At 38.2% G+C, this 27312-nt stretch overlaps 1 protein-coding gene across 3 annotated transcripts in view; it reads right to left on the reverse strand.

The window, feature by feature from the left end:
• Nucleotides 1-27312, reverse strand: part of LOC111841508 (protein kinase C-binding protein NELL1) — a 214173-nt gene that overhangs the window by 176946 nt on the left and 9915 nt on the right. For all 3 annotated transcript variants that reach the window (XM_023807322.2, XM_023807314.2, XM_023807305.2), the window contains exon 3: nucleotides 3012-3162. In XM_023807322.2, the coding sequence (XP_023663090.2) occupies nucleotides 3012-3162 (151 nt within the window). The remainder of the gene's footprint in view (nucleotides 1-3011; nucleotides 3163-27312) is intronic.

Genomic DNA, 27312 nt, shown 5'->3' on the forward strand with positions numbered 1-27312 from the left:
CACCAGGTCAGGGGGTACAGGCACATGCACATCATTAGCGCTTTATGGCTCTAATAAACAAAAAGGCAAAGGAGAGGCAGGGCTTAACGAAGGAACAGCACGCAGCCACAGGCCAAAGTCCTCCAGGCCGCATCTGTATCTTTCTGTATTTATGATGCTGGACGAAATACGTCCCGCTGTCGAGGAATTAAAAATCTCCAGAATTAACATAAGCCTTTCAAGGATTAAAGTAGCGTACTGAAATGAAAAGAACAGCACATTGCAAGCTTGGCGTTTCTTACACACACACAAACACAGGTTTGTAATTATATCTTTGAGGGGACTCTCCATTCATTACAATTCCAACATGACAACCTAAACCATAAGTAACTAAACAAAATACGAAGCCTTTGGCACTTTTTGTTTTTTATTGCATTCACAGATCTTTGTGGGGACCTGAGAAATGGTGCCCACAATGTCAAATTAACAGGTTTTATTACATTGTGGCGGACATTTGGGCCCCACAATGTGATATAAACAGAATAAACACACACACCAGAAAATTTACCTCCATCATTTAAACTAAAGAATATTACACTGAATATTTTTGTTTTACCATCTCACAATGACCTTAGTTTGTCCCCAGCTCCCACAACTTGTATCTTATTCATTTTAACTCTTCACAGCAACAGACTTCCTTAAAAGGTTGCATTATTACCAAAGCCTGTCATTTCTATAAATCACAAACCCTTTAATAAGAAAGTAATAACCAATATTTAAAAAATCTTTATTAAGCCAAGACTCCAAGGACTATTGCATTTTCTGTTTTCAATCAAAACCAGCCATGTAAAGATTAATTTACAATCATGTAAGGATTAATTTACATTTACTAATTTCACAGGCGCATCCATCCAATGAGACTTCAATAAAGAAATAAAGGCCTAAACACCAAGAATGTCAAAGTTTCTTTTTTACATTTCAAAAAGAACTTATTTTAATAATCAAGTCAGCATTGGCATTTTCCAGTAGGTGGCCTGCCTGTCTACTCAGAGCCACCAGATAAATAGGACCATACAATGCTACTATTATAACTTAGCAAACAGCAGAAACAGGATTAACAAAAGGTGCACTATGACCTTAGAGGGAAGCAGAACTGCTTGGTAAGCCCAAGTGCATCAGATCATCCCTGAGCGAGTACAACCAGCAGCAAAGGGCATCCGAGGCACTCGGAAAATGTGTGCCACTATCTCCCAAATAAAAAGTGATATATATGCCTATTCTCACACAATACTTATAATAACTAATTTCAAAATGGCGGAAAAAAATAAATATTTTATATGCAATGCCACAAATTCACTCTTATTCTGAAGTAGGCATTTTCCAATCTTATTTCAATGCATGTGGGTCATAGTCAGTGACTGATAGTTCCAAACTTTTGGGAAGCTGAGGATTAAAAGCCGGCAATGTTTTTTTTTACATAATATGTCATTTCAAAGGAAGCTCAGAGAGATGACTGACAGCACTACACCTGACACATACTCAGCATGGGTTGTTACTGAGGTAAAAAAAAAAATCTGCAATCTACATAAATATTTCTTTAAATAAATTTTTGATAGAAAATAAAAAAGAAACAAATGGCCAATCCTCTGATCTGGTAACAGCGCATGTAATCCAAAAACCACTGAAAAGCATCACATCTTTTATTAATGGTTTGGAATAAGAAATATCCTTATGGAAAGCCGAAAGTCAAGAAAGTAAGAAATTGAAGAAAATGAGTAGACCTACTTTAATTACTTCACTTTAAAATTCTGACCTTTTAGTTTTGTATATTATCTTTAAAGCTGTAAAATTGCAGAATGAGTAATGTTGGGTTTGCTTTTTAGCCTGAACAGAATGTCACAATGTGTGAGAGAGCTGTATGGATGTCTGGAGCTGACGGCAGCATACGTTTCTGGCTATGGAGACGGCTTTCACTCATAGTCATTAAGATGCATAGTGGGTGATGGTTATTAATCTCTCTTTAAACAACGCACAGCCCCACTACTGGGGAAGACTGCTAAATTAGAGCCATTAAGGAAACAATTCAATCAAGTGTTTAAGTGACTAGCCAGAATGCACAATGCACAACCCTTGAAGCATGAGGGTGAGTTATTTGCAAACCTTTGATTGGTTCACTTCCTAACCTGGCTCCTTTTTATGGGATTTAATTTTTTTTTCTATCAATAACAAAGAAAAAGCTATAATTAAGCCTTCAGTATAAAACATAATTCACCCTTTGGGGGTATGTACTGATAAGACCTTGCTAAGAAGGGCATGAAATATGGATCAGTTATCCTTAATAAAATAAAGGGGCTGTATTAACACTGCCAGAAAGGTGCATGCTTCACATTTTTGGTTAGGTTCCTAATTTATTTGTGATAATGATCCTTTCTACCTACCCTGTTGAATTCTTACACTCTCCAGGTCCCCATTTGTCTTTTATGGGCCAAAAGAAGCTTGGTATTACCCAATCAAAGCACCCACATTGTTTACAAATGGGTCATACCAGAGTACCAATTATCTCCTACTGTAATGCAACTAAATCCGTGTTTACACAGGTGAGAATTTCATTTAATGCAGAGAAAAAAGGGGGTTATAAAAATTATCTTTCTGACATCACACATAATCCAGCATAAAAAGACAATTTATTTACAAATACTCTATAACAGAAACCATTTACAGGACAAAAATACCAAGTTTCAATGCTGTCTGTGCACCAACTGTTATTGTTGGAATAAAGCAAACCCAAAAAAAGGATAAAAATCAGAATCCAATTGCTATTTTCCCCTCCAGATCTTCAGAGAATTGAGTCCACTGTTGTTGATTGTTCTACACTATGCTGACCTAAAAACTACCAACGACATCTCCTCCAGTAGATCTAATATCTTTATAAACAAATTAGATGAAAAGTCAGTATTCCAACACAATACCATTTACGTTTCAGTTTGCATGTTCAGAAGGTGAGAAATAAAATAAGAATGCAGATAAATTACCTGTGCTCAGACTCGTGGATGGAGAATATGACTCCAGACGTTGAAGACCTCTGCTGGACAGAGGCCAGGAAGGTGAATTCATTTTTACCTCTGAACAGCTGAACCAACTTCTGTGTGATGTGTGCTGGTGCGTGAATTACTCTATCCACATCTAAAAAATTAAAAAGGGCAAGTCAAGATAGAACAATTAAGGCAGACATCTCACAAAATAAAACAAATGAACAACACTGTTTATCTTCACATTAATATAGTATGAATATTAAGTCTCCTTTATTTAAACTAAATTTCCCCAGGAAAACCTTTGAAATCTAGAAAGGTGCGGCTGTCGGAAACAACAGCATTGTATTGCCTAGTGAGCCCTGTCACCGTTTCCGCCCATCTAATCCGTACCCCTCCAGTGCTCACCAAACTGTGCAATTTCTAGAAGTACTGTACTAGGTGGATCAACTGGAAATGTGAAATGCTGAATGCTCTGGTTATATTCTGTATTATATTGTACACACAAGTTTAATGTTCCCAGAAATACTAAATCAAGCTAAGGTAATCCCTAAAAAGTACACACAACTTACTTTTTTTCTGCTATCAATTTGATATTTCAGGATGTACAATAAATTTTCAATTTAATTAAATGTAACGTTTTGTTTATTTGTGTTGTTGCCTAAAGAAAGCGTGACCGCAGAATAGTGAAGTGAGCAAATATGATATGTTTTATGGTAGTAAATTTATTTTCTTAAATCTTTGTAATAATGCACAATATGTCATCCATTCCAAACTGCAGTTATTCTGCTAGACCTGGCACTTGTGCTTCGACTAATTCTATTAATTTAGGTGTTATGGTCATCTAATTCTTAATACTGCTCATGAAAATTAAAATACAGGTTTCCCCCACTATCCAACAGTAGAGCGTTCCTATGAATCCTGTCATAACCCAAAATGGCATTAAGAAGCAATTACCATTAATTTACATGGGAAAAAAACTGTGTTCCCAGACCAAAAAAATAACCAACAAAATCATACCAAAAAGAATACAATTTTTTTTTAAATAACACTAAAATATATATATAAAAAAAGCAAGAAGAAGTAACACAGCTTATATAAACTAAAAATAATGTATATACAGTGTAAGAACATCATAGAGTGTACATAGTACATACACAAACCTAGAAATCATAGCATATTACACACCCAGGGTATATAGTATAGCCTAAATCAGGGGTGTCAAACATACGGCCCGCGGGCCGAATACGGCCCACTATGGTGTCCAATACGGCCCGCGGGATGATTTGAACAATAGTATTAAATATCAAATCTTTTTTATTATCATTATTATTAGTAGTAGTAGTATTAAAAAGGAATAAGAGTGTTAATGAACAGTTTCTGAGGACTTGTTAAATGCAGTTTTACAGAATATAGTGTATTTGTTGTAATTTGATGCACTATGATTAAAAAATAATAATAATAAATTCGGCCCGCACATGGTCACATTTTCTTCTCATCCGGCCCTCACCGTAAAATGAGTTTGACACCCCTGGCCTAAATAATGATAAAAAGTACAGCATAGTAAATACAAGAATGAGTAACATAGTTGTTATTATGTACTGTGCATAATAGTTTTTTACACTTTCATGTAACTAGCAGTTTAGTATAGGCTTGTTTTCACATGCATCTTCACAATCGCATGATGCATTGCACTATAACGTTAGGGCAGCACAACATCCCTAGATGACAGGAAATTTTCAGCACCATTATAATCTTACGGAACTACCATAGCATATGTGGTGCATCGTTGACTGAAATGTCATTATGCAGTGCATAACTGTATATCTGTAACTGGCTTGCCGATCAAGCAACACTAAATGCTACGGTATTTTAACTTTTCTCCTATTTATGTAAAAGCAAAAATTCTCTTCGGATTTCTTTCAGTTAGCGAAAATAGATGCTAATGTAAGTCTTTCATAAAAGAAATGCAGTATAAACTGAACATTCGTAGAACGGTGGATTATCTTTATATGTATACATTTTTTAGCTCATATTCTGCCAAGTTTGGGGGTCATACTGGTTTGAATAAGGTGATTCACATTTTTCCACTGGAAGTCCTGCTTGAATTTCACGGAGCAGTGCCAAAACATTGTCACTCTCAGAAGCAGCAGCACAGACAAGGCAAGACAGCTATTTACATGGCATGGTCACTCCGAGTGAGGTATTAACGAAACACATGTGCCTCAAGGGGAATACAATACAGTTACTATGCTTGTTATTTACAAAATAAAATATGCAGGGGCACTCATTTAACAACAGAATAACATATACTAGTTACCTGCATAATTAACAAACTGGCCCCGTGATGTCACACTGCCCCCACCCGAGGGGTTAGCCGTCCCTGGTGACCTCCGAATGTACCCGTCGTGATGTGCACTGCTCACAGACCGTAGGGTGGAGACTCTGGGACACCATTAGCAATTGCTGGCTGCCATTCGGGGGCCATTGGTGCCAGTATAGTAGCCCATCTTGCTCCTCAAAGCCCCCCACTGTCAATTTAGGGCCTTAGTCTCCCAGTGGAGACCTTCCTCCACTGTGGTCACCACGCCACCTGCAACCAACCCTTGATTCATGCCAGCACTGGGTTGATCGCTCCCCCTGCAGCCATTAGCAATCAATGGTCCCCAGTCCGTTGGCGCCAATGTCCTCCTGTTCTGCTGCTGCTATAACCGCAGCAGCAGTAACAGTGATTGTCCTTCTCACAGGGGAGGCAAGAGAGAGCATCCGCTTTGTTGTGGAGCTTGGAACAAATCAGGGGCCGGTCAGAATGTGCTGGAACAGCTGGAAGTGAGGTGGTCCCTCTCATCATGGTCCACTGTCCTGCCCGTGTTCCACTTTCAATCGATATTTTGCTAGAGGGACACCATGTCTGCAACAAGATGGAGGGTGGCCTTAGACATGTTTATGTGCGCCCCCAGATGACACAGCATGTCCAGCTTGATGATGCAGCGATCACGAATGTTAGCCAGCCACACCTCCTGCTCTGTGGTCTGCCTGATCTTTGTGATGGCAGTGAATGATGCTAGCTAAAACCCAGTCACTTCCCATTCTGGTGGGGCTGGCTGGTCAATGCCCAGTAGGACACCAGACTAGGCAAGGGGGATGGTGGACTCTCCACCTCACAATCCACAAAGAACCAACGCTCATAGCTCAGCTGACCCACTGTGATGGCACGAGTGATCTCTATCAGCACCAGCTACATGGAGCTTTCTCAGTGGCTGTACTGGGATGTGGCAGGGTGCAGGTAGTCTGTCCAGCTTCGCTGTAGCAGTAGCAGGGTCCATCAGCTCATTGGCGTTGCCACTAGTCATTCCCAGAGCGGAGCATCTGTGCCTTTAGTGTCACAGGCATGACTTTGTGTGGGTGGCTAACGGCATCTGGATCACTCGGGAAGTGAGGGTAGTCTTACCATTCACAGATGCAGAAGTGTACACCAAGCACCCAGAGTTTCACCCAAAACCTTCCTTCGCACTACCTCTTCGGTTAGTCACTGACAGAACTGCTGTTCCAGGGTTGCCAGCAAGGAGGCATAGTTCTGCAGTTCCACAGGCGTCAGGCTGAGCAGCTTCTGATGTGCCTCTCCTTCCAGTCCCAGCACCAGGTGGAGCACCGTCTCTGTCCATTGTGCCATGATGCAAGGCACCCTTCAGCGAGGTTTGGCTTCAGCAGCTCCTTTCTGCTGTATCGGGGAAGGTTCAAGGCAGTCTTCATCACGGTGAGCGCAGCTTTGGCTTCCAGTGGAACCGATGCACACTCTCCGGACTGGCCCTGAAAGTGTGGCGAGCAAAGCAATCTAGATCCATTGAGTTGTCCCAGGAAGGCCCAATGCTTGGTTCCTAGGGTCTCCTGTTAGCTTACCACTGCTGTCTTGCACCATCTTTGCATCTTAGTCTGTTGTAACCCTCAGATCAGGTCATCAATCTCATCTTCAACTCCTCATCCTGCTTCTGAGACCAATATGGCGAGCTCATGAAAGTGGGTGTTTTCAATGAAGTGATTGACACTTTTCCACCAGAAGTCGCACCTTTATTTGACAGACTGTCACACCCTGCATTCCTTCCTCCTTGTTCTTTCCCCAGTGTGGCAAGCCACACCTGTTAATAATTTGTCTTACCTCTTTTTTCACCTTGTTATTCACACCAGATGCCTCTTGTTTGCTCCTCATCAGTGATCTATATAAGTGCCTCCCAGTCCTGTGCTCCCCAGTCCAGTCAATGATGTGTTCTACAATGATTTCCCTTGGCAGTTTTGTCTTGTGTCTGATCCCACGCTGTCAGCTTTTGTTTACCCTGTTCCCATTCCATAATAAACCTCCCCTTTTTGGTTTACCCTCATGCATGCTCCTGCCTCCTTCGTTACTGGAACGTGACACAGACCAATGTCAAATACTCAAAGCGGCAGTGTAGATAAGGCGAGACAACTATTTATATGGCACACACGTGGGGTGACACATTAACGAAACATGTGCACTTACAGAGGAACAGTACACAGTTGCCATGCTTACTGTTCATTACATAAAATATGTGAGGGCATACATTAAACAGAATAATAACACAAACTAGCGGTGCCATGCAAGACGTTCCGATAACCTGCATAATTAATTAACTGACCAGCCCCACAGCATCACAATATGTTTCCCATTCCAAATTTTTTCTCCTGTACTTTTTTTAATAGATAAATATTTTGTGGTCATTTAGTTATGTGGTCATGTCATGTACTACATGTACTATTTTATTAATTTATCTTTTATTTTAATTAATAGATTATGCAGCTTTACATTACTGATTTGCTCTACATTGCAAGACAAACACAACAAAAGTCAAAATATCATTGTAGCAGGAAAGCACACCTATAGTTTCCTTTGCTGTCAGAGTTTTCATTCCCATTGTGTCTGTGAGACAGGCTGCTTCCAGGCTTAACCTTTCTAAGGCAGCAGTACACATGAACAAGAAGCAACTTTCTAATGCCAGAGATGACTGTCAACTTATCAAGGGCTACCACAATTAGTCGACGTAGTTGATGTCATCAATGCTGAAAATGCATCCACATCAATATTTTAAAATCGACACATCTTTTTTAAATTATTTTAATGATTTCTAAAACACTTCAGTTCATTATCACAATTGTTTTCCTGTAATACCACTATGCAAATACAGGGGTAATTCAAATTATCACTAAAGAAAAGTGTTTTGTGCACTGTGCAAAGCATGATCACCTGAAGAGGAAACGCACAGGAGCTATTCTGGGTGATGGAACGCCAGAGTACGCAAAACCACCATGTTGTCTATTCATGATTATCAAATTACCATTAGTACAGAGAGATTTTTAATATCTTTTGTCCTTGTAACTGCTTAATATACACATTATTAAAACCATAACATTTGTTTGTGAAAATGTTTAGGCTAAAATCCAGGCTTATTCTACGTGTACATTGACTGATTGATGGTGCCAGTGTGTGTTCGTGCACATTTGTTGGGAGCAGTGTTATTATCGTAAAATAAAAAGGAAATAAAAAATAAAATGAAAATGGGCACTGCGTTAAAGAATATCATTTGCAAAAGGTAACGCCACACCACCAATATCTTTTTACCTTGTTTATCCGCAATATCTTCTCTTAAAAGATGTTGTGGTTGCTAATCTTTCTTCTCCACCACTTCAGTGCTTATCACTTCCCTGATTTAACAAGACAGTAGCACATGACGCTCAGCTAACTGAATTTGAATAAACATAACTTTTGGGCATCACAATATGCATCTCATTATTGTAGACATACTACAGTACTAATCTGCTTATCGAACTGTGGGTGAAAATAATGCCCATATAGTACCAAAAACTGGCATCCATTAATGCCCTGTCCTGCAATGATATACTGCATGTTGTTGTCAAAATAAAATTAACTTAAACTGTAAATTTGATTTTCTGGAGGAAAACTCCAGAAATAAGTCTCACTTATTTCAACAAGTCTGGCTCATTTAAGTGGAACCTCCATTCCATTGACGTGTCTTAAATGAATCCCCACTGAGTTACCATGATAACTTAGGCGAGTGAACAAGTCTGCTCTGGACCAGGTTAACTGTCTCGCTTAGTTAAGCGTTGTCTCAAAGAACGTCCGACTTGTGGGAACAGATTCCCAAAAGATCGTTCCGTTAGCCAAAATTCCACACTCTTACTACTCATGTCATGTAATAAATATAATAAAGCCTATAAAAATCACATCTCAGCAGTCCAATTAATTCCAAAATAAAAATAAAGAATACCCATATTCCAAAGGTCAAACATGAAATGGAATGACTGAAATTGACAAAAAAATAAATCTGTTAAAATAATATGAACAATAAGAAATTTTTATATTTTGTTTAGTCACAGTCTACTTTGAAAGTTTATTAGTAAAAAGCAAAGACAAGAAACGGTTATTTGAGCAGAACATTTCACACATTTTCACTCCCTGGCTTTATTTATGGCCGCTGTATTGCCTTTTTTAGCGATTACATCTTTGTATTCTTCATAGATCGTTCATCCATTCATTTGGGCTTCTTAAATAGGCTATGCAAGTTGTATGAACCTTTATTAGTTACAGTTGAACTCCGTTAGTGGAATGACTTGAGGCTAAGTTTAGAGAAAGTGCTAGTTTGAGTCTGACTTTTTCAAGAAAGTCTGATTTATTTTAGCTACTTTCATGGAATACCCCACTGGTCTCAACAGTTTTAAAACTGACTGTTGCTCCATTATTAACAACAGAGTAATTTAATAGATTTTGTTATGCATGCAATTTGCCATATTTGCATTACATTCCCATTCAGTAGCAGTCTGAGGTCTGATGATGGTAGTAAAAACTTCTGTGTGAGTGCCTAGAGAGTGACCGTATCTGCTTCTTCATTACCAGACACACTACAATGACCTGGGACTGAACAGAAATAAATACTGTAGGCATGTAACGATGAATCGCAAATTGGTTAAAAATCGATGTAAATGTATGACGATTTAAATCGGCTGATGTGGAAAATGATCGAATTGCTACTTTAGGAGTACTTCACGGTACTCTACATCAGTTCGACGTCAGATATGACTGCGTATTCACGTCAATGTCGTAAATTGTTACCGTTTATTTATTTGAAGATTTTTTTTTATTTTATTTTGATTTGGGATTTTTTTAAACAGTATTTTATTCAGTTTTAGATGCACTGTTAAGAAGAGGACATGTTTTACACAGTTTAGAAAGAAAAAGGAATGTTTTTGAATAAATTTGTCTGCAGCTCATTCTGTTAAAAAACCGTGAGAAAATCGTATCGTGAACTTAGAATCGTGAATCGTATCGAATTGTGAGTTGAGTGTATCGTTACAACCCTAGAAATAAATATTAAAATCCTTTTTATTTAGGATAGCAAGCTTAGTTAAAATCTTTACAACTACTGGATGATTTGTTTTCAAAGCTATAAGTGTTTGTAGGCTGGATTTTGAATAAAAAAAAGTCTGGCTTTATGTTGCTCACTTTAAATATAATTCCAAAATGGCACAGGCTTCAACCATAAAAATTAATCTGTGAAAAATTATCCTGGTATATGAATACCAATGCACAGGTGTTCAAATACAACTGTGGCAGAGACAAAGTTGTCAAATTTTGAACCGTCTGTGTATTGGGACATGGAATGGATTTTAACATCCAAAAATAGGTCAAGATAACTGTTTGGTTGAGTCTGGAACTTTTTGTTCTTTGATAGGTTCAGTATGACGTTTGGTTTCTTTAGGCCCCAGGATGAGATACTACAGATGTATGTCTGGTCCTGGATGCTCAGGTTGATATTTAGGTGTTTTAGATGAGATCTGATCGTTAGTTCCAAAGGATTAATTAACTTAGACCTGGACTAGTATAAACTTGTAGGAAAGTGTAGGAAATTTCAAAAACATTTTGAAGGCAACTTTCGCCCCCACTGTTTTAAATATGTAGGCATTTACAATATTTCGTTTACATTTTAAAAATAGTAATGCAAAAGGTTTTGTTTTTAATGTCAAATAAGCCCAGATTAAAGTGCCAGTTCACCCCAAAACTGAAAAAAGAAATGTTTTAGAGCACGGGTGTCAAACTCCAGTCCTGGGGGGCCGGAGCTCTGCACATTTTTGGGTTTCCCCTCCTTTGACACACCTGATTCAACTCCTTGTGATAATTACCGCACAACTCTTGAGCCGAATCATTTGTTGTGGAACAGGGAAAGAACTAAGCTACACAGGGCTCCGGCCCTCCAGGACTGGAGTTGGGCACTCCTGTTTTAGAGCTATCTATCCAGCTAGATTGTTCTGCTGGGAGATGCCTAGTTATGGAGATATCAGCCATAGAAATGTCAGGCATCCCTCAAATATAGTGGGAGTGAATTGCATTCTTTCTGTTGTGATTAAGGCACCAGAAAAAAACATTTTAAAATTCCAACATCAATGTCTCTTACCAGAAATTGTCAATATAAGACTTTTATGCAATTTCCAAAAACAAGTATGGGTCATTATAAAGAGATCACAAAAAAGCATACAAACAGTTTATAATCTGGAAAACAATTACTACTGACCAACTATGGATATCTAATGGATATCATATTTGCAACACTAATTTTTATGCTAGAGTAACAGATAAAATACTTCTGTGAGGTGTCCCTAGTGCTCATCTATGTAAATCTGACAGAGTATCTCCTGCCATGACTCTAAAATACCTATTAGATAAAAAGTTTGAAATTAAGATGGGCAACGCCCCCGATCACCCAATTTATCCAAGTCTTCTAGTCTATACCGTAATTCCAAGTTGTATCAAAGGCTTTCACCAAGTAAAAAAAAAAAAAAATGACACTACATGTTCTTTTTTTGATAAAAGCATCACACACGTGCAGTTGTATTCCACGCTAATAAGATGGTTTAAAATACTCCTACCTTGTCTGAAACCACATTGGAAATCACTGAGATGAAAATTAGCCATCCTTTCCATGGTTCCATGGTTTTACACAGATAACTAGTCAAGACTAGTTATCTGTGTATGGTCTTTGTCAGGCTTGAGCACAAGTACAAATAGCACTTCTTGCCTGGAAGGAGGATTACATGGGCATCACTAGACCCCCTTTACTGGGGCGAGTGCCCCAGTATTTATGTGCTCTACCCCAGTAAAATCTCACATTCAGCTTTCAAAAATCATACGGGTGATGGGGGTGGGGGTCTGTGCCCCAGTAGAGCTTAATGTCTAGCAACGCTCCTGGTGAAATATTTACTGAAAACTGAACAGAGTTTAAATACTTAAGGAGTATTGATAAAGCAATATGAGGTAGATGTCTAAGGAACTGGTAATACTGTAGATCTTGCATGGCCCAAACAGAAAGATCATTTGATTTCTTCAAAGACCATAAAAGATCCGCCATGCCAAAAGGCTGGTTATAGGATTCCATGTTTTGAACGTTGTTTTGTCCTGCAGACCTTGAAAAGCCAGGAATTCACAAAGCAAGTTCTGTCTAGTTCAGTTCTTTTCAAATGTTTCAGTTAACTTCTCTATTTGTTGTTTTGTTCTGTAGCGTGTCCTGATGTTTAACATGCTGGATTTGAAACCAAGTTTCCTTTCCCTTCATCTTACGAATCAGATTCCAGACCTTTCATGCTGGGGTACGTGAGTTTAAGCTAGAAACAGTGTCTCCAGCTTTGCTCTATATTACATTAATGATCCTACAGTACAAGCTTGTACCTTACATATTTTGTACCCTATGAGGTTTTCAGTTGTTCTGTGTCTAAAGAAAATCCTTTGTGCCTTTTTCCTAGCCTGGATTGCCTTCTGACATGCATCCTTGGACCATGATTACCTTTTGAGTTTAGGGGCAGTTTCATTGGCTATTGACATTAGAATATCAGTTAAGCGTTTTACTGGATTTCCAATATCTTGTTCTGTGCATAAATTCTCATAGAAAAGGTTCTGAAGGCAAACCAGTCAACTTTTGAAAACTGCCATCACTCTGAGTGCTGTTTCTCAGCACCGCGCTCATGGGTTATGCTCAAGAGGTAATGGTCACTCCCACAGGCATCTGCCCAAACTTTCCAAGTAAAGTCAAGTAGTAACTTAAGTTCACAAAGAGTAAGATTAATTGCTCAATATCTTCTGGGCTCTGAATGTAAATAAGTATGAAATTTAGCATTCAGCAAACACAAATCATGATTTTCAATACATTTTTCAACTGACTTACCCTTCGTATTGTAATTTTTCCTACCCCGAAATAAATTATGGCCTTTTAAGACTCCCATAAGAATAAGGGGAGATGGGATAATGGGATGGCTGATTAGCAAGATTATCCAACTCTTGATGAGTCACAAACACATCAGGTGGAATGTAGAGAGAACAGATGGCTTTCTGTAAGGTGAGATGTACTGCTGTGGCCTATAAATTGCTGTTAATTGTATTGTGGCTATGAAGTATAGCTCCTCTTATTGGGGTCATTGTACCAGCCACAGAACTGACTTGGACAAGGGTTAAGTTATACAACTAAAATCCTCCATCAATTTCAATTTTGCAGAGATCCCCAAGATACATCGGCGCCTGTTGCTGCTACTCATGGGCATTGTTAGATCCAATCACTTGGGGGCTATAGCCCCGAGTATTTTAATCCTTGCCTCGAGTATTTTAGCCCTGATGCCCATCTTGCTTCAAAAAAAAAAGGTAAGCCCAAGGTAAACTTAACTTAGCCCTGATCTTTTCCATAAAAAAATGCCCTGCTAGTCATAAAATTTACCAAACGAGAAGGCTAGCAACAAAAAATAATATAATAAGCAATAACATATGAAAAGGAGTGCAGTTGTATTCCAGTAGACCTGTAAAACATTTTATGTTAACTGACAAGCACATTGGCATTATAATAGTGTTTATGAATATTTAGTGTCAGCACTTTATTTGAACTTTATACTACTGTGGTTGTTTACTGGCTTTAATGCGCAAACTGAAAAAACCTTTCATTCTTTTTTCTGTGTTATAGTTTTACTAATAAAATTTCACCGGTCATGCAGCATTGTTAATAAATTAAGAAGCAAGACGCTCAACTGGAATTCGAGTTTGGCTGGTGTTTGACTACGTTAACATACCAGGAGTACAAAACACGTAGCGAGAACAGTACATATATACAGTAGGTAGTGAAAAATGCTAAAAAAAAAAGCATATAGTTACAAATAGTTTGCATATATTTATAAAGACAAGTTTTTTAGAGTAAAGATTAAAAAAATAAGTGACATTTGTAATTTACAAGATTGCATCTTACCCGAATTTACAGTTTGAACTTCCAATTTCGGGTTTATTTGGGGTCTACCATAAGGAAAGATTTAGTTTTAATCCATATAATGTTTTGTGAAGTGGTAATATGGTCTTTCCAGGATCAAAGAGACTTAAAATAGTAATAATAACAAATAAAAGTATCCAGTTTACATGGTTAAGCTTGATATCAACTTCTGTTTGCTGTCACAAAGCACCAGTGCTTCAATTTCAGTGTGATTTGTCTCAAAAGCCAAACAGGTCCATATCGTTACACATTCAACAAGCCAGCAAAGGTTGAAAAATATCTGAGTTAATACATTGCCTAATATTGATGACATACTACAAATTTACATCATTTGTACCGTGTAGTTAATTACTCGTCTTCGCTGCGTGAAACATAACTAAGATATTTAATAAAATATAGCAGACAACAAAAACAATGCAATTTAAATGGCATACACAATTAATAGTTAATAGTATGTAATAAAAACTAAGTAAACTCCACAATAAATAGAAATAAGTTTAAATTGCCGTAGTAAGGAGTCCCCAAACTGTCCCGCTCGCTTGCAGGTTAGTAGCTGTTCTGTTTACACCCGCCATGCTTAAACAATATTAAGTCTAAGAAAAAAATCATTTCAGATCCAAATACTGTAGAAACAATAACATTTTATATTGTTTCATTGTGACCACCAGGTGAAATAAGCACTTCCTGTTTATTCACATGTATAACAAAACACTGCCTTTTTTCCAAAACCAGTTGAGTGTAAATCATGCCTGGCAACTCTGACAAACCTCGGGCCAAAGCTTTGAGAAAACCTCAAGATTGATTTTGTTGGCTCACAGTATGAAACCGGTGACAAGCCATACAACTCCCGTGCTGGTACAAACTGTAGGGGAAGCGGAAGTTAGGGTTAGAAGCAGGGTTGTAGATCTGACTCTTTGCGGTGCAAATAATAACAAATTATCATCAGGGGTGTAGGAAGCAGGGGGTATGTGTACCCCTCAATACTTAATTTGGATTCATTCATCCCCCCAATAAACAGTCATTGTCCCTCGTATTAAAGAACATTATAAGGAAGTTTGAGGAAAAACTAATCAAATTGCATGCATTTAGAATAGAGGTTGGATATCCCAATAAGCCCTGTTGGATCAATACTGAGAAATTGGAAGCTACACCACACCTGCCTAGACCATCCCTGAATGCTAAGCAACCACACAGAAAGGAGACTGGTAAGGGAAGCCAAAATAAGGCCTGTAGTCACTGTGAAGGAGCTGCAGCAGGGGTCTCCAACTCCAGTCCTGGATAGCTACTATCCAGTAGGTTTTCTATCCTACCTGGCTTCTGATGAGCCACACCTGCTCCTGGTATTTACCTGAGAACTTGTGTGGCTCATCAGAAGCCAGGTAGGATAGAAAACCTACTGGATAGTAGCTCTCCAGGACCGGAGTTGGAGACTCCTGACCTACAGAGTTCAGTGGCTGAGAGTGGAGTGAAGGTACACCAGTCCACCGTTTCAAGAGCATACTGCATACTGCTGATCTGTGTGGGAGGGTGGCTAGACGGAAGACCTCAAACAGAAAAGCTATATGAAAGCATGTCTAGAGTTTTCCAGAAAGTATGATAATGATTCTGCTAACATATTGAAGGTTTTGTGGTCTGATGAGACCAAGACAGAGATTTTTGGCCAAAATTCAAACCATTATTTGTGGTGCAGATATAACATCACCCATGCTTCAATTAACACCATCCCTACAGTGAAGTGTGGTGGTGACAGCATCATGCAATGGGGATGACTTTCAGCTTCAGGAACTGGGCATTGTGTCAAAATTGAAAGGGAGAAGCGATGTAGCAAACTACTGGGAGATATTACAAAAATCCTGTTTCAATCTGCAAAAAAAATGAAATCTTGAGAAACAGTTAATCTTTCAAAGGTACAGTGATACAAAGAACAAGGCCAAAGCAATATAAGAGTGATTAAAAACAAATAGGTGAATGTTGTAAAAAGGGCCAAGTTACTCCTGGTCAGTGTAAAAACTACTGTTTGAAGTTGAATACTTATGCAAGCAGCATTTTTCAATTTTTGAATTTCTTTGTAAGATTTTCTGACAAATAATTGATTGTGACTTTGAAAATTTACTATGAGAGACAATGGATTTGCAATAAAAAAATACTGGAAGAATATGCGTGTATATCATTTGTATTTTCAAGCAAATCTGATCATTTTAAGGGGGGGTTCAATATTTCTGCAAGGTACTGCATGCTGATATAGGTATCTGTACCTCCATAGGGATCCAGTGATCATATTCATTATAGTTCATTACCCACAAAACCTGCTAAATTGAGCAAAGATAGCAAAAACTACCAATGTGTACTTCAGTGTGCATCAGTGACGTTGTCCATGTTTATCTGTTGATTTCAACAAGGTAAATAGCATACATGTACGATTCAAAGCTTTCAATGCTTTCAATGCATTCGAAAAGCCTGTACGAACAAAACAAGCCCTCAGGCTTTGTTGGTTGACTAACAAATGTTTTAGCCAACCAGCTCTCAAACATGGCTGACTACTTTGCACACTTTCTGACTGACCACTCAGACAGCCACTGATCGGGAGCTTCCCAAAGATGGAAAGAATGAATAGTCTATTAAACAATGAGATGAAGCATTTATTTCCACTTGGAGCTGGAGTTTCCGAACTGGATTTTTGTTAGGATGCCTGGACATCCCCTTAGAAAAAAAAATTGCAAAATGTTATTTAGAGCAGCGATGGCCAATCTTATCCGCAAAGGGCCGGTATGTATGCAGGTTTTTGGCATAACCTTTAGGTCAGCTGTTCGAACCCAGGCGTGAAGACAATCAGTCCTCTAATTAGTAATATAATTAGGGAGCTGCAGCAAAAACCCGCACACACAGCGGCCCTTTGCGGATAAGATTGGGCACCCCTGATTTAGAGTATTACCACCAAATTTTTGACACTGTTCTTCTTGAGGCTTGTGGCCATTTCTCCATTATGTTGCTAGACTGATATTGCTGATGCACAATGGCTACAAGAAAACACACATCTTTTTTCACCAGAAAAAACATTTATATTCACAGTAAGTAACATTCCTAGTATGTTTGTTGTGTTGGAAGGTATGCTCCCAAGCGTGGCACAACAGGAGTGGATTCATGTAGTACTGCCAAGCAGACTCCGGCCTTTCAGCATAGTGACATAGTGCAGGAAGACCTCCATTGATCAGACCTATGAAAATCCATAAATCTATAAAGCAAGGGAAAGGAAACTCTTTATGATGGTCCTCCAACAACATATCAATCCATATTGTAGCTGTTTCACACAAGTCCAGGAAACTGAATTATTCTTCTTTAAAAGGCACCTTGACCAGAGGATACATTAATCTATATTCACATCTACATTACAGGGTGGAATATTTATTAAAGCAAAAAAAAAAAAAGAATTCATCCACCACAAGGGACAGAAATCTTCTCAAGGGACCATCTCAGATCCACCTCAAGGCATGAAAACCCTTCTGTTCACAGGTTCAGTACTGTACATCTTACCTTGCTGAAGTGTGGTTTAAAGACTAAAAAGATGACTCATAGTCTATTAAATGGATCAGGATATATTTGCATAAGGTCTAGGATAGGGGTTCTATGGTATCATCTGATATTTGATTTAATTGAGGATTTTAATACTTTCTGAGCTGGAGCCCATTGGCAGTAACTGTCTACCCACACTCTACATTCTAACAGTGAGGGGCAGAGACTTTGACGGTAAGAGAACATAGCTACAGAAATTTAGCACTCGACTTAAAAACCAACAAGAATGTGTCCTCAACTCACAAATCCAAGTATTGCAAACATTTCTCAAAACAGAAAGTTACATTTTAGGATCATTAGGGATAAAAACACTCACCACCTACTACGACTTTTTTTTGTCATTCTTATGTAGTCTTCTTGACAAAGAAAAACAGTAGACATTCTGTGCATGCAGACTCACTGACTAATCCCTATTTAAATAAGATCATATCCTGAAAAACATCACCATTGAGATGCAAAAATAGAGCACAGCATTCAAATATAAATATAAATTTATCAGTTCATATTCAAAACCCTTTTTCACTAACAAGAATCATTGTCAGTCACACTATATCCCTGACATAACAGGGTTTTAAGGCACTGTAGGCATTCTCTGGCTAAAAATATTTACATATTTTTCTGAGAAGTCCTTTTCAAGACAATATACTGTCACTCTATCAATCATATTTGTTAGGCAGATTAATAAATTACTGGTGGAAAAAGTCAGCAGATATTCAGCTGTCAAATCATATGAAACTTTATTCTGGATGCCTGTGCTATTCTGGTGGAATTCCCCACATCCTTCTGGTCACCAATTACTTATCCAATTGATTATATTGTAGCCATTAAAAATGGGGCTATTACATGACATCAAAACTTTAATGTATAAATGTGGAAAGCAGAAAATCATCATAACATCAGATTAGACACATTGTGGGCACAGTATGAACAATAAGGTCCATCACAAAATGTAAAACTGGGTTTTAAATTTGACTCCATTAACAGTCAAAATCTATGGTCATTATAATCCCTATATTGAGATGCAAAATGCAAATTCGAAACTGCCAAAATGTTAGTCACCACAAGGCAAAAATGTGAGTGTAATTTCATATTAGACTTGGGCGGTATTACAAGGTCTCAGCAACAAAATTAGCCAAGTCGGTGGGGGTGTGCTGGTGATCACAATAGTATTTTCCTTTCGGAAATTTATCACCAAAATCTAAAAATACTGGAACAGCTTTGCTTTTGTAAATACCTTCAAATTACTGTATAACACATGCTTGTGGTATGAAAAATTAGACACTGTACAAGCCTATTCTGTACATTGGTCTACTCACACACAAAAACAAACCTAGAAAAAGAAAGCTTCATAGATTTGTTCTAGCAAATGTCCCCACAATGTTATAAAAACCTGTTATTTTTACGGTGTGGGGACCACCTTTTCGGGGAAACTCAGTTTTATAAAAATCTGTGACTACAATCAAAAATTGCTTGTATTTTGTTTGGTTACTTAGGGATAAGGTTCGCACTGCTTAGGGGTTATGGCTGTAATTGTTGGGATTAGGGTTTTGCCATAGGAATGAATGGACGGTCCCCACAAACATATGAAGACAAACTTGTGTGTGTGTGTCCAAATGTGATTATCTAATCTGCAACATCTACAATGAAAGAAAGGGTTTAAAGTCGCAATGACAGGTATATAACCCACTTCACTTAACCTAGTTTACCTGTATGGGGATGGGGGGGCTTTAAAATGGCTTCAATGGTGACACATCATATTAAATATATTTTTAAAAACATATTTCAAGAAAGATCCTAAAGGTAAGGATTTCTCCAGCAACCGCAAATATAAGCACCGTAACAACTCCTAAGGTCCTAGGAATCTTCACAAGGATGTTGGATTATCAGGGACACCCTGGGGAGCTGCCCCAGTTTCGCCAGCCTTAGGCGTGAGGCAGACACCCAGGGAGTATGATGGACCATGTCAGTCCAGGACTGTAAGCAAACACATGAGGACCAACACTGAGGCAACTGACACAACTGACACAGGCAACTGACACCCAAGTGACATTGGGAGCACACAGTGAGGAAACATTACTACCTGCACCACCAGAGTAACTCTATAGTAAGCTAAATCTCCAATATCAAATATTTAAAATCATACAAACTCCACTAGCATTTTTTAATCTACAGTCCCAACTACCCAACTACTATAGTCTGTATCAGCAGGTGGTATGCTGTGCCAAAGGATTAAAACTCTTCTGCTGAACTAGATTATTAAAATGCCATTCCATTCTACACTGTAATTCATTATAATAAACACTTCTAGTGACTGCTCCCTTATTGTTATTGCTGTGCTCTCCCAAGATAACACCTGGAAAATGAAACGCAAATCATGTTCTGTTAATCATAAGAAAAACAATGTCCTGGATGCCATGCAAATATTTAAAAGAAAACCAGTCGTAGCAAGATTACAGCCAAGTAAATAATTAATTTCCTGGTTTGTGAAGACAGCATGCATCTAGATAAAGGAATGAGCAAGCAAAAAACATCCTCTAATTATAAATATGAGGTAGGATAGTAATAATCTAAAGGAAGGGAGATTTCTGCAATTTCTACCCACGAAAATTCCATCTGAACTACTAATTAAGTGCATCAAGTCAAACTTGCCTTTGAAAGAGTTTGGTACTGAAATATGATGCCTATACAGTCTAAACGATGCATTATTCAAATCATCCACTAAATCCACTAATGAAGCATGTGAACAATATGTATTTTACGATGAGTGCTGTGCAAATAATCACAAAGAATGGCTTTCCTAGGCCCCTCCAAGATGGTACCTGGGTAACAACCATACATCATGATGCCTGCATCACTGTGGTTCTAGTGCTCTTTATCAAACATGCCAAATTACCAAGCAACAAATTCCATGATCAAATTTACATCTTAGGAGCTGTAAGCTTCCAAGTCCATTCATTTCGCTCAGGGGTTCCTAACCTTTGAGTCTGGCCCTTTTTGAAACACCAAATTATTTTGTGACCTGCACTCACCTACTTATAAAGGGGAAGACCTTTACAATTTCTGACATTCTATCTAATAGGGTTCTTATCCTTTCTGGGAGTTCGCCCCTTTTTGGGGCATTAAATTATTTTGCAAATAATCTGTTTTGCATTTGTTCACAATATTATTTGCGCTTCCTTTTCCACCACTACCTTCTAAGAATCAATCAATTTTTGCGTAGTTTTATGAGACCGTGTCGTATTGAAAAAGTAATAAGCTGTGTCCCTGTCGTGGATAGCCAAAAGACACCCTAGGTGCTGGTGATGCTGTGATGAATATTTATTTCCCCCAAAAAAATCCAGTGTCAGGTGTTAAAGGGAAGAAAATTAAATTTACTAAATATTAAAAAGAAGAATAAAAAAACAAATGCAAAATCATACATATATCCAATAAAATGAAGTGCTATAAAACTGCTTTTAAAAACAACATTTTCAACTATTGCATTTGGACAAGATCACCACTGCTAGTCCTCTCCTAAATGACTGATGGCTGCCCAACATAAAGGAAGTCAGTCTCCTACACTGAACCATGAGCAGTTAAAAAATTAATTCATTCTAGGCAATAAATCTTACCCTTTACCTGAATCAGGCAGCAAGAAATAAGGCAGACAAAATATAACAATTTTATCCTACTAAAAACCCATTTTACACTCCAAGAACTCCCCCACAGTAAACAACCACATTGCACATTTCCAATCCCCAGCACACTACAAGCCGCATATTTCTTCAGAATGAAAGTGGAAACACTAATTGCTGGTGTCTGTGACTGTATGCTTGCATTCTGTGTGTTCTGCTGGATGGAAATTCTTCAGGTGGTGAAACAGGTTCCCAGTTTTTCCAGTTTTAACTGGGAACACTTTGCAATACAAGCACTAGTGTTAGACCTCAAATTGCCAAAGTACCATTATACCACTGATGAATTTTTACTTTGTTTATCCACAATATCTCATCAAAAGATGCTGTGGCTATTGAACCGTCGCTTTCTTCGTTTATATTTTACGTTTCCTCGGAGGAAGCACTCACCCCTTCCATGACATTAACAAAACAGTACCATGTGATGTGCTCTACTAACTCAATCAGCCTTGCAGTGTGTTTATAGGTGTTCCTTTCTAAAAGGACTACCATGTGATTGGTTGTAAATGCGTTCATTTCTGTCATGTAATAGGCTGATGTGTGCTATCAAGCAATGTTCTTCATAAACAGTTTATCAAAGTTTCTCGTTTTCTTTTTAATAATAATAATAATAACTTTATATATCATCTTTCATACATTGAAATGCAGCTCAAAGTGCTTTAAAGAGAGTGCAAATAGCAAATAATAAAAACAAAGGAATAAAAACAACGAAAAAAACAAACAAAATAGAATCAAGATAAAATAAGAACATTAGATTTTTCACAACTCTCATGACCCTCCTGGAATTACATCCCAACTTATAAAGGGGTGACAATTCCCAGGTTAAGAACCCCTGATTTAGCTCAGTATTTTATGGGAATCAGTTATGCATAGCGTGAAAATATGATGCAGGACTACATTTTTTCCCCCAGTGTTCTGCAGTGCTGGTACAGGATGTTGCAGGTCCAGCCAGGTCTGCCGCCACGTCAGCATCTCCTAAGGACCTGTCAGGCATTTGCTGCCGCACCGCTCCCCGCACCGCTCCCTGCACTGCCAGACAGCAGGAGGGGCTGGCAGGATGCGGAGACGCGCAGAGCATACACTCAGCGTCTCGGATACTGCCTGCCAGGGAAGAGGGAAGCTGCACACAGCTAAGAATAAGTAAACAGAGAATCCATGGTCCCTCCCTCCCAACACACACTCATTTTTACTTAAGGGGAAAAGCAGTTTTTCTACCATGCGGGGAGAATCCTGTTAATTAAAACACCCATGCTAAAAAGAAAAACTAATCATTCGCATGAACACCCCCCAATCAAAATCTTTAGCTGGGATTCTCATCAGGACAAGCGGCATACCTGTTATGGGTACTGCCTTTACCACTTTAAAACTGTTATTTAACCTGAAATATTGTATGGGGGAGAAAAAACAACAGAAAAATTAATTTTGAAAAAATAAAAAAATATACATACACTAATTATTTAAACTTTTTACTACTATTAGTATTACTTCAGTTAACTAGCAAGATAACCATTGCTAAAAGTAATTATGCAGCATTACAGTATATTTCACCCCCACTTAGACAAGCTGCTACTGAAAAGGACTGATGTATTTATAGAATGGAACACTGATGGAACAACCAATGGAACACTGTATTAAGCAATTACAAATAAATTCTTCCATTACTAATCAGTGGCATTTTAAAATGCTTCAGGTGTTACCTAAATTCAGAAGGAACAAATTTCAGACATGCATTTTAGATGTTTCGTGTTATACAGGATACATATGTATATACAAGCATGCAAGCTGAGTTATTCTCTGAATGTCACTTTACCCTTTGGGCTACAAATTGTTCCAGAAAGACATTGCTATTATGATTTTTTTCTGAAATTAGTGTTTCTGCAATGTGTATGAGACAACCTTTTTATTACAACTATAGCTTGTCAGGACTCGGCTATCCTGCTCTTTAGCTATATGGAAGAATTACAATGCACAGAAATGATAAATTATATTAAATTATTGCAAATAAGTAAAATAGCAATATTTAGGTAATTTATGCAAAACTACACAAAGAAATGTTGAGGCTACCGAAAAATGACAAATAAATAGTAACTATTTGGAGCGATATAGGGTATTAAAGGGGGGAAATATAGAAAATAGGTTATCTAATAAGAAAGAGGTTATTCTTTGGAAGTTTCAACATTTCTAGAAGCTTAAAAACCCTCAGTATAGAACATTTTCACAAGCTTATTTAAGTTTTCTTGATTATTTTACTATAAAATGAATATAATTCTTAATATAATTCTGGAATTTATTTAAGGACAAATATTTTAATCCAGAGTCACAAAAGTACACAAAGTACTAACCATAGTGGCAGGCAGCCTTCTGAACAATATAGAAGGAAAGAGAGAAATACACCCCCCACAATCCATTGCATGGACAAAACAGATACTGTACAGCTGGTATTTTTTGCCGAAGATCTAAGGATGTACAGAAAAGCACAGAGGAATTCTGAGGTCAGCTACGCATATGTTAATGTACTGTACTAAAGAAGCTGTAAACCAGCCACTACCCAAACACACACAGGCATCACAGTAAATACACAGAGGACACTGTTCTATTCTCTGAGCTGAAGACACAAGCTACTGTGTATCCTTTAATAACAATGTAAAGATATGCAATCGGCAAGAAAACTGCTAAGCAAGGTTTTATATCCTTTACTGTTATGTGGAGAGCTGTCAGATACATACACAATACACAAAAAGAACAGATGTACAAAACAGCCTCGCCATTGAGTAGTGTTGTTTGCATGTATGTACTCAAACGTGTTCTATCCCCAGTGCGTGTGTGTGTGTATGTATTTATATTTATATATTATTATGGCAATCAAGGGGACTAAATTTGGAGAGAAAACTAAGGAATCATGGGATTCAATATCTCTGCATCTCTAATTATGCAGACAGAATGAATTATTAAATAAGCAGGACACCAGATGTTGCACTACTCGCCGACAAAACTATTTTAGCATTTCCTAAGCCTAAGGAAATGCATTCCCTATTATGAGCTGGTTATTAATCAGGAGATGGTCCAAGTTTACTTCCCAGCTTTGTGTCCACCCAGCTAGAGTAGCTAATGTGAATCAGTGCTATAATCTTCTCCATGTTGCTGTCAGACACATTTCATATAAGCATGTTCCATGAAAAGACCAAACATTGACAGAGCCTGTAGGGGGTGAAAAGAAAGGCATGAACACACACACAGACAGACGCTCACATCTTCATCAAAGGGACAATGTACTCGGCATGTCCAGTGAAATGAAATTGTTCTCTGAAACCATTTTGGTTAAAAATTTTGAACATAAATGAACAACACTATAATGCCTTCAGGTACAAACACATTAAAGTGCATTAATTTACTTTGTCTTTGATCACACAGAGAAGCAGTTTCGGGAGGGGGGGAGGGCAACAATTTCTTATTATGTCAGATTAAAAGGCATAACTCACACTAAAGGTGTATGACTACAATAAACATGAGTAATTTTGTATGTGTAAGAACTACAGAGAGGTAGTTCACATGATGAAGTGAACAGGGCATCTAGACTCGGCTGTACAGAGATCCTAACATTAGACTGCAGTGGATTCCATGCTGCTTCCATCTAACAGCAGAGGCTGAGCTTTTGTTGGGAAGTAGAGGGGAAGAGAGGCCTTTTAACTAAGTATCACTATTCAGTGCATCACTGCATGGTCAGCAGCAGACAGACTTGTTCACAGAAAAGCCTTCAGAAGATGATACAAATGCCCATCTTCCCAGCAAAACAATAGGCCATACTCGAGAGACAATCCACTTGATTTTGTGAAAAAGGTCTATTCCAGATCCACAGAGGACAAGGAAACAAAAATCATTGCTTTAAATCTTTTTTGTATCCATTGTTTTCATAACGAAATGTCTTTACCAAGAAGCACTTCTTTCTAAGGAAAACTATGATCTTTGTGAGATTAATAATATCGATGAATGTATATTGTATATATCGATGTATATTGTTACTGTATGTGCAGGGGTCCCATACAATTCATTTGTTTATTCACAGGATTCATGTTGGAATTATAATTTTCCCCACAAATATGTGTTGACTACTGGAAGCAAAGCGTTCTTCAAGGAATCCCCCCCCTGAACTTACATATGTTGTCTTCTCTTTCAGTCATTTATCAGATTTGTCCAAACTTACTTATTTGGCCTGCCTTCAAATATCATTTATGCATCTAAATGTTCAACTGAAAGTGTGGTAGTATCCTCAAGGATTCCTTAAGGACAACGCCAACTGTTCTTCATGCATGAAATCTGGAAAGCCATACTATCAAAGCACAGTCTGTCTCAGTCTTCCTGGAGATTACGGCTGCAAACAGAGCTTTTGCATGGCTGACACACTTAGGGTGTTTCGGTGACTATGGATGATCATGACTATGCATAAAGGATTCTCTTTGATGTCTGTTAGACTGAGAGAGCAGCATCTTCCAAATGCAAACATGGCTGCTTGTTCATCTGTGTACACAGCAGTATGATTTCCATCTCTACATTACAGAACAATAGGCTGCACTAAGCTTAACATATTCATACAAAAAATAGGGAACACTATACATTATATCACTTTAAAATCATAAATATATCTGTATCCCTTAACGATCTAACCAAGACCTCATTTTCATACAGCAGCTCATATTAAAACCGGCATGCAAAGTAAGTCCCTGGGATCAGGATTTAAAAATGCAGTGATATGTAATCAAAATGCATTGCTGTGGAGGGAAGGGTGGGTTCCGTTTTATCATGGAAATTGATTTTTCAACATAGAGGGGAAAAAATAACCTCTATAATTAATTGCCTCATTTTGTGGGAAGGCAAAAACAATTTTTAATCATTAAAATAATTACATTGATTTTAAGAATTCTTAAAGGTACTGTAGCACTTAGATTAACTTAGATTATTTACACTTTCTTTGTAAATAGCATCGGTATACAGGTGGAAATATAGGTCATTAAATCAGTTAAAATGCCATAATGAACTAGTGAATACTCACAATAAGACTCAGATCAAGACAGATGGAGGCAAATATCAGGGCTAGTGTTACAGCTAAAGCTCAGCAGCATATGACTAAACACCGACAACCCACCCCCCACCACCAGGAAAGCTGCTCTCGTGCTATGGAGGGCACTACATGAGGGCAGTGCGCTTTCAGCTCTCTCAGCGCAAACCTTCAGAAGCCCGGCTGAACACCGAAGCGTCACACAGAGCTCAAGAGGAAGCGTATTAGAGCTGACAGCACTGATGCATCAGCTGCATTAAAAAAACACCACAGTGTATTATTTATTCTATCATTCACTGCTGCAGTGTGCATTAGCACTGCTTTTACTCAACTAGTGTCACCTTGCATGGGCATCCACACAGACTAGTGAAGGCAAGAGATACATATTTCAATAGTATTCTGGCATATTTTAAGTGGGCGAAACCTCCCCAGTGCAGGATGGGACCCTATACAATACTGGGTCACCCTTTCAAGTGAGACAATCTCATAACGTCATCCATGCCATGGCACCCTTTGTAGAACACGCTAGTCGTCCATCTACAGTTATCACCCTAAACTAATACATTTTAAATGCCCTAGGGTCCCTGAACAGATGACAATCGATAACTTCATGTATTACAAAGTGCATTTACTTACTTGGCTAGGGATCATAATTCACATTTTAAACATGCTTTTCCATCTCTTCCTAC

Source organism: Paramormyrops kingsleyae, chromosome 11 (assembly GCF_048594095.1).
Source record: "Paramormyrops kingsleyae isolate MSU_618 chromosome 11, PKINGS_0.4, whole genome shotgun sequence".
NCBI lineage: Eukaryota > Metazoa > Chordata > Actinopteri > Osteoglossiformes > Mormyridae > Paramormyrops > Paramormyrops kingsleyae.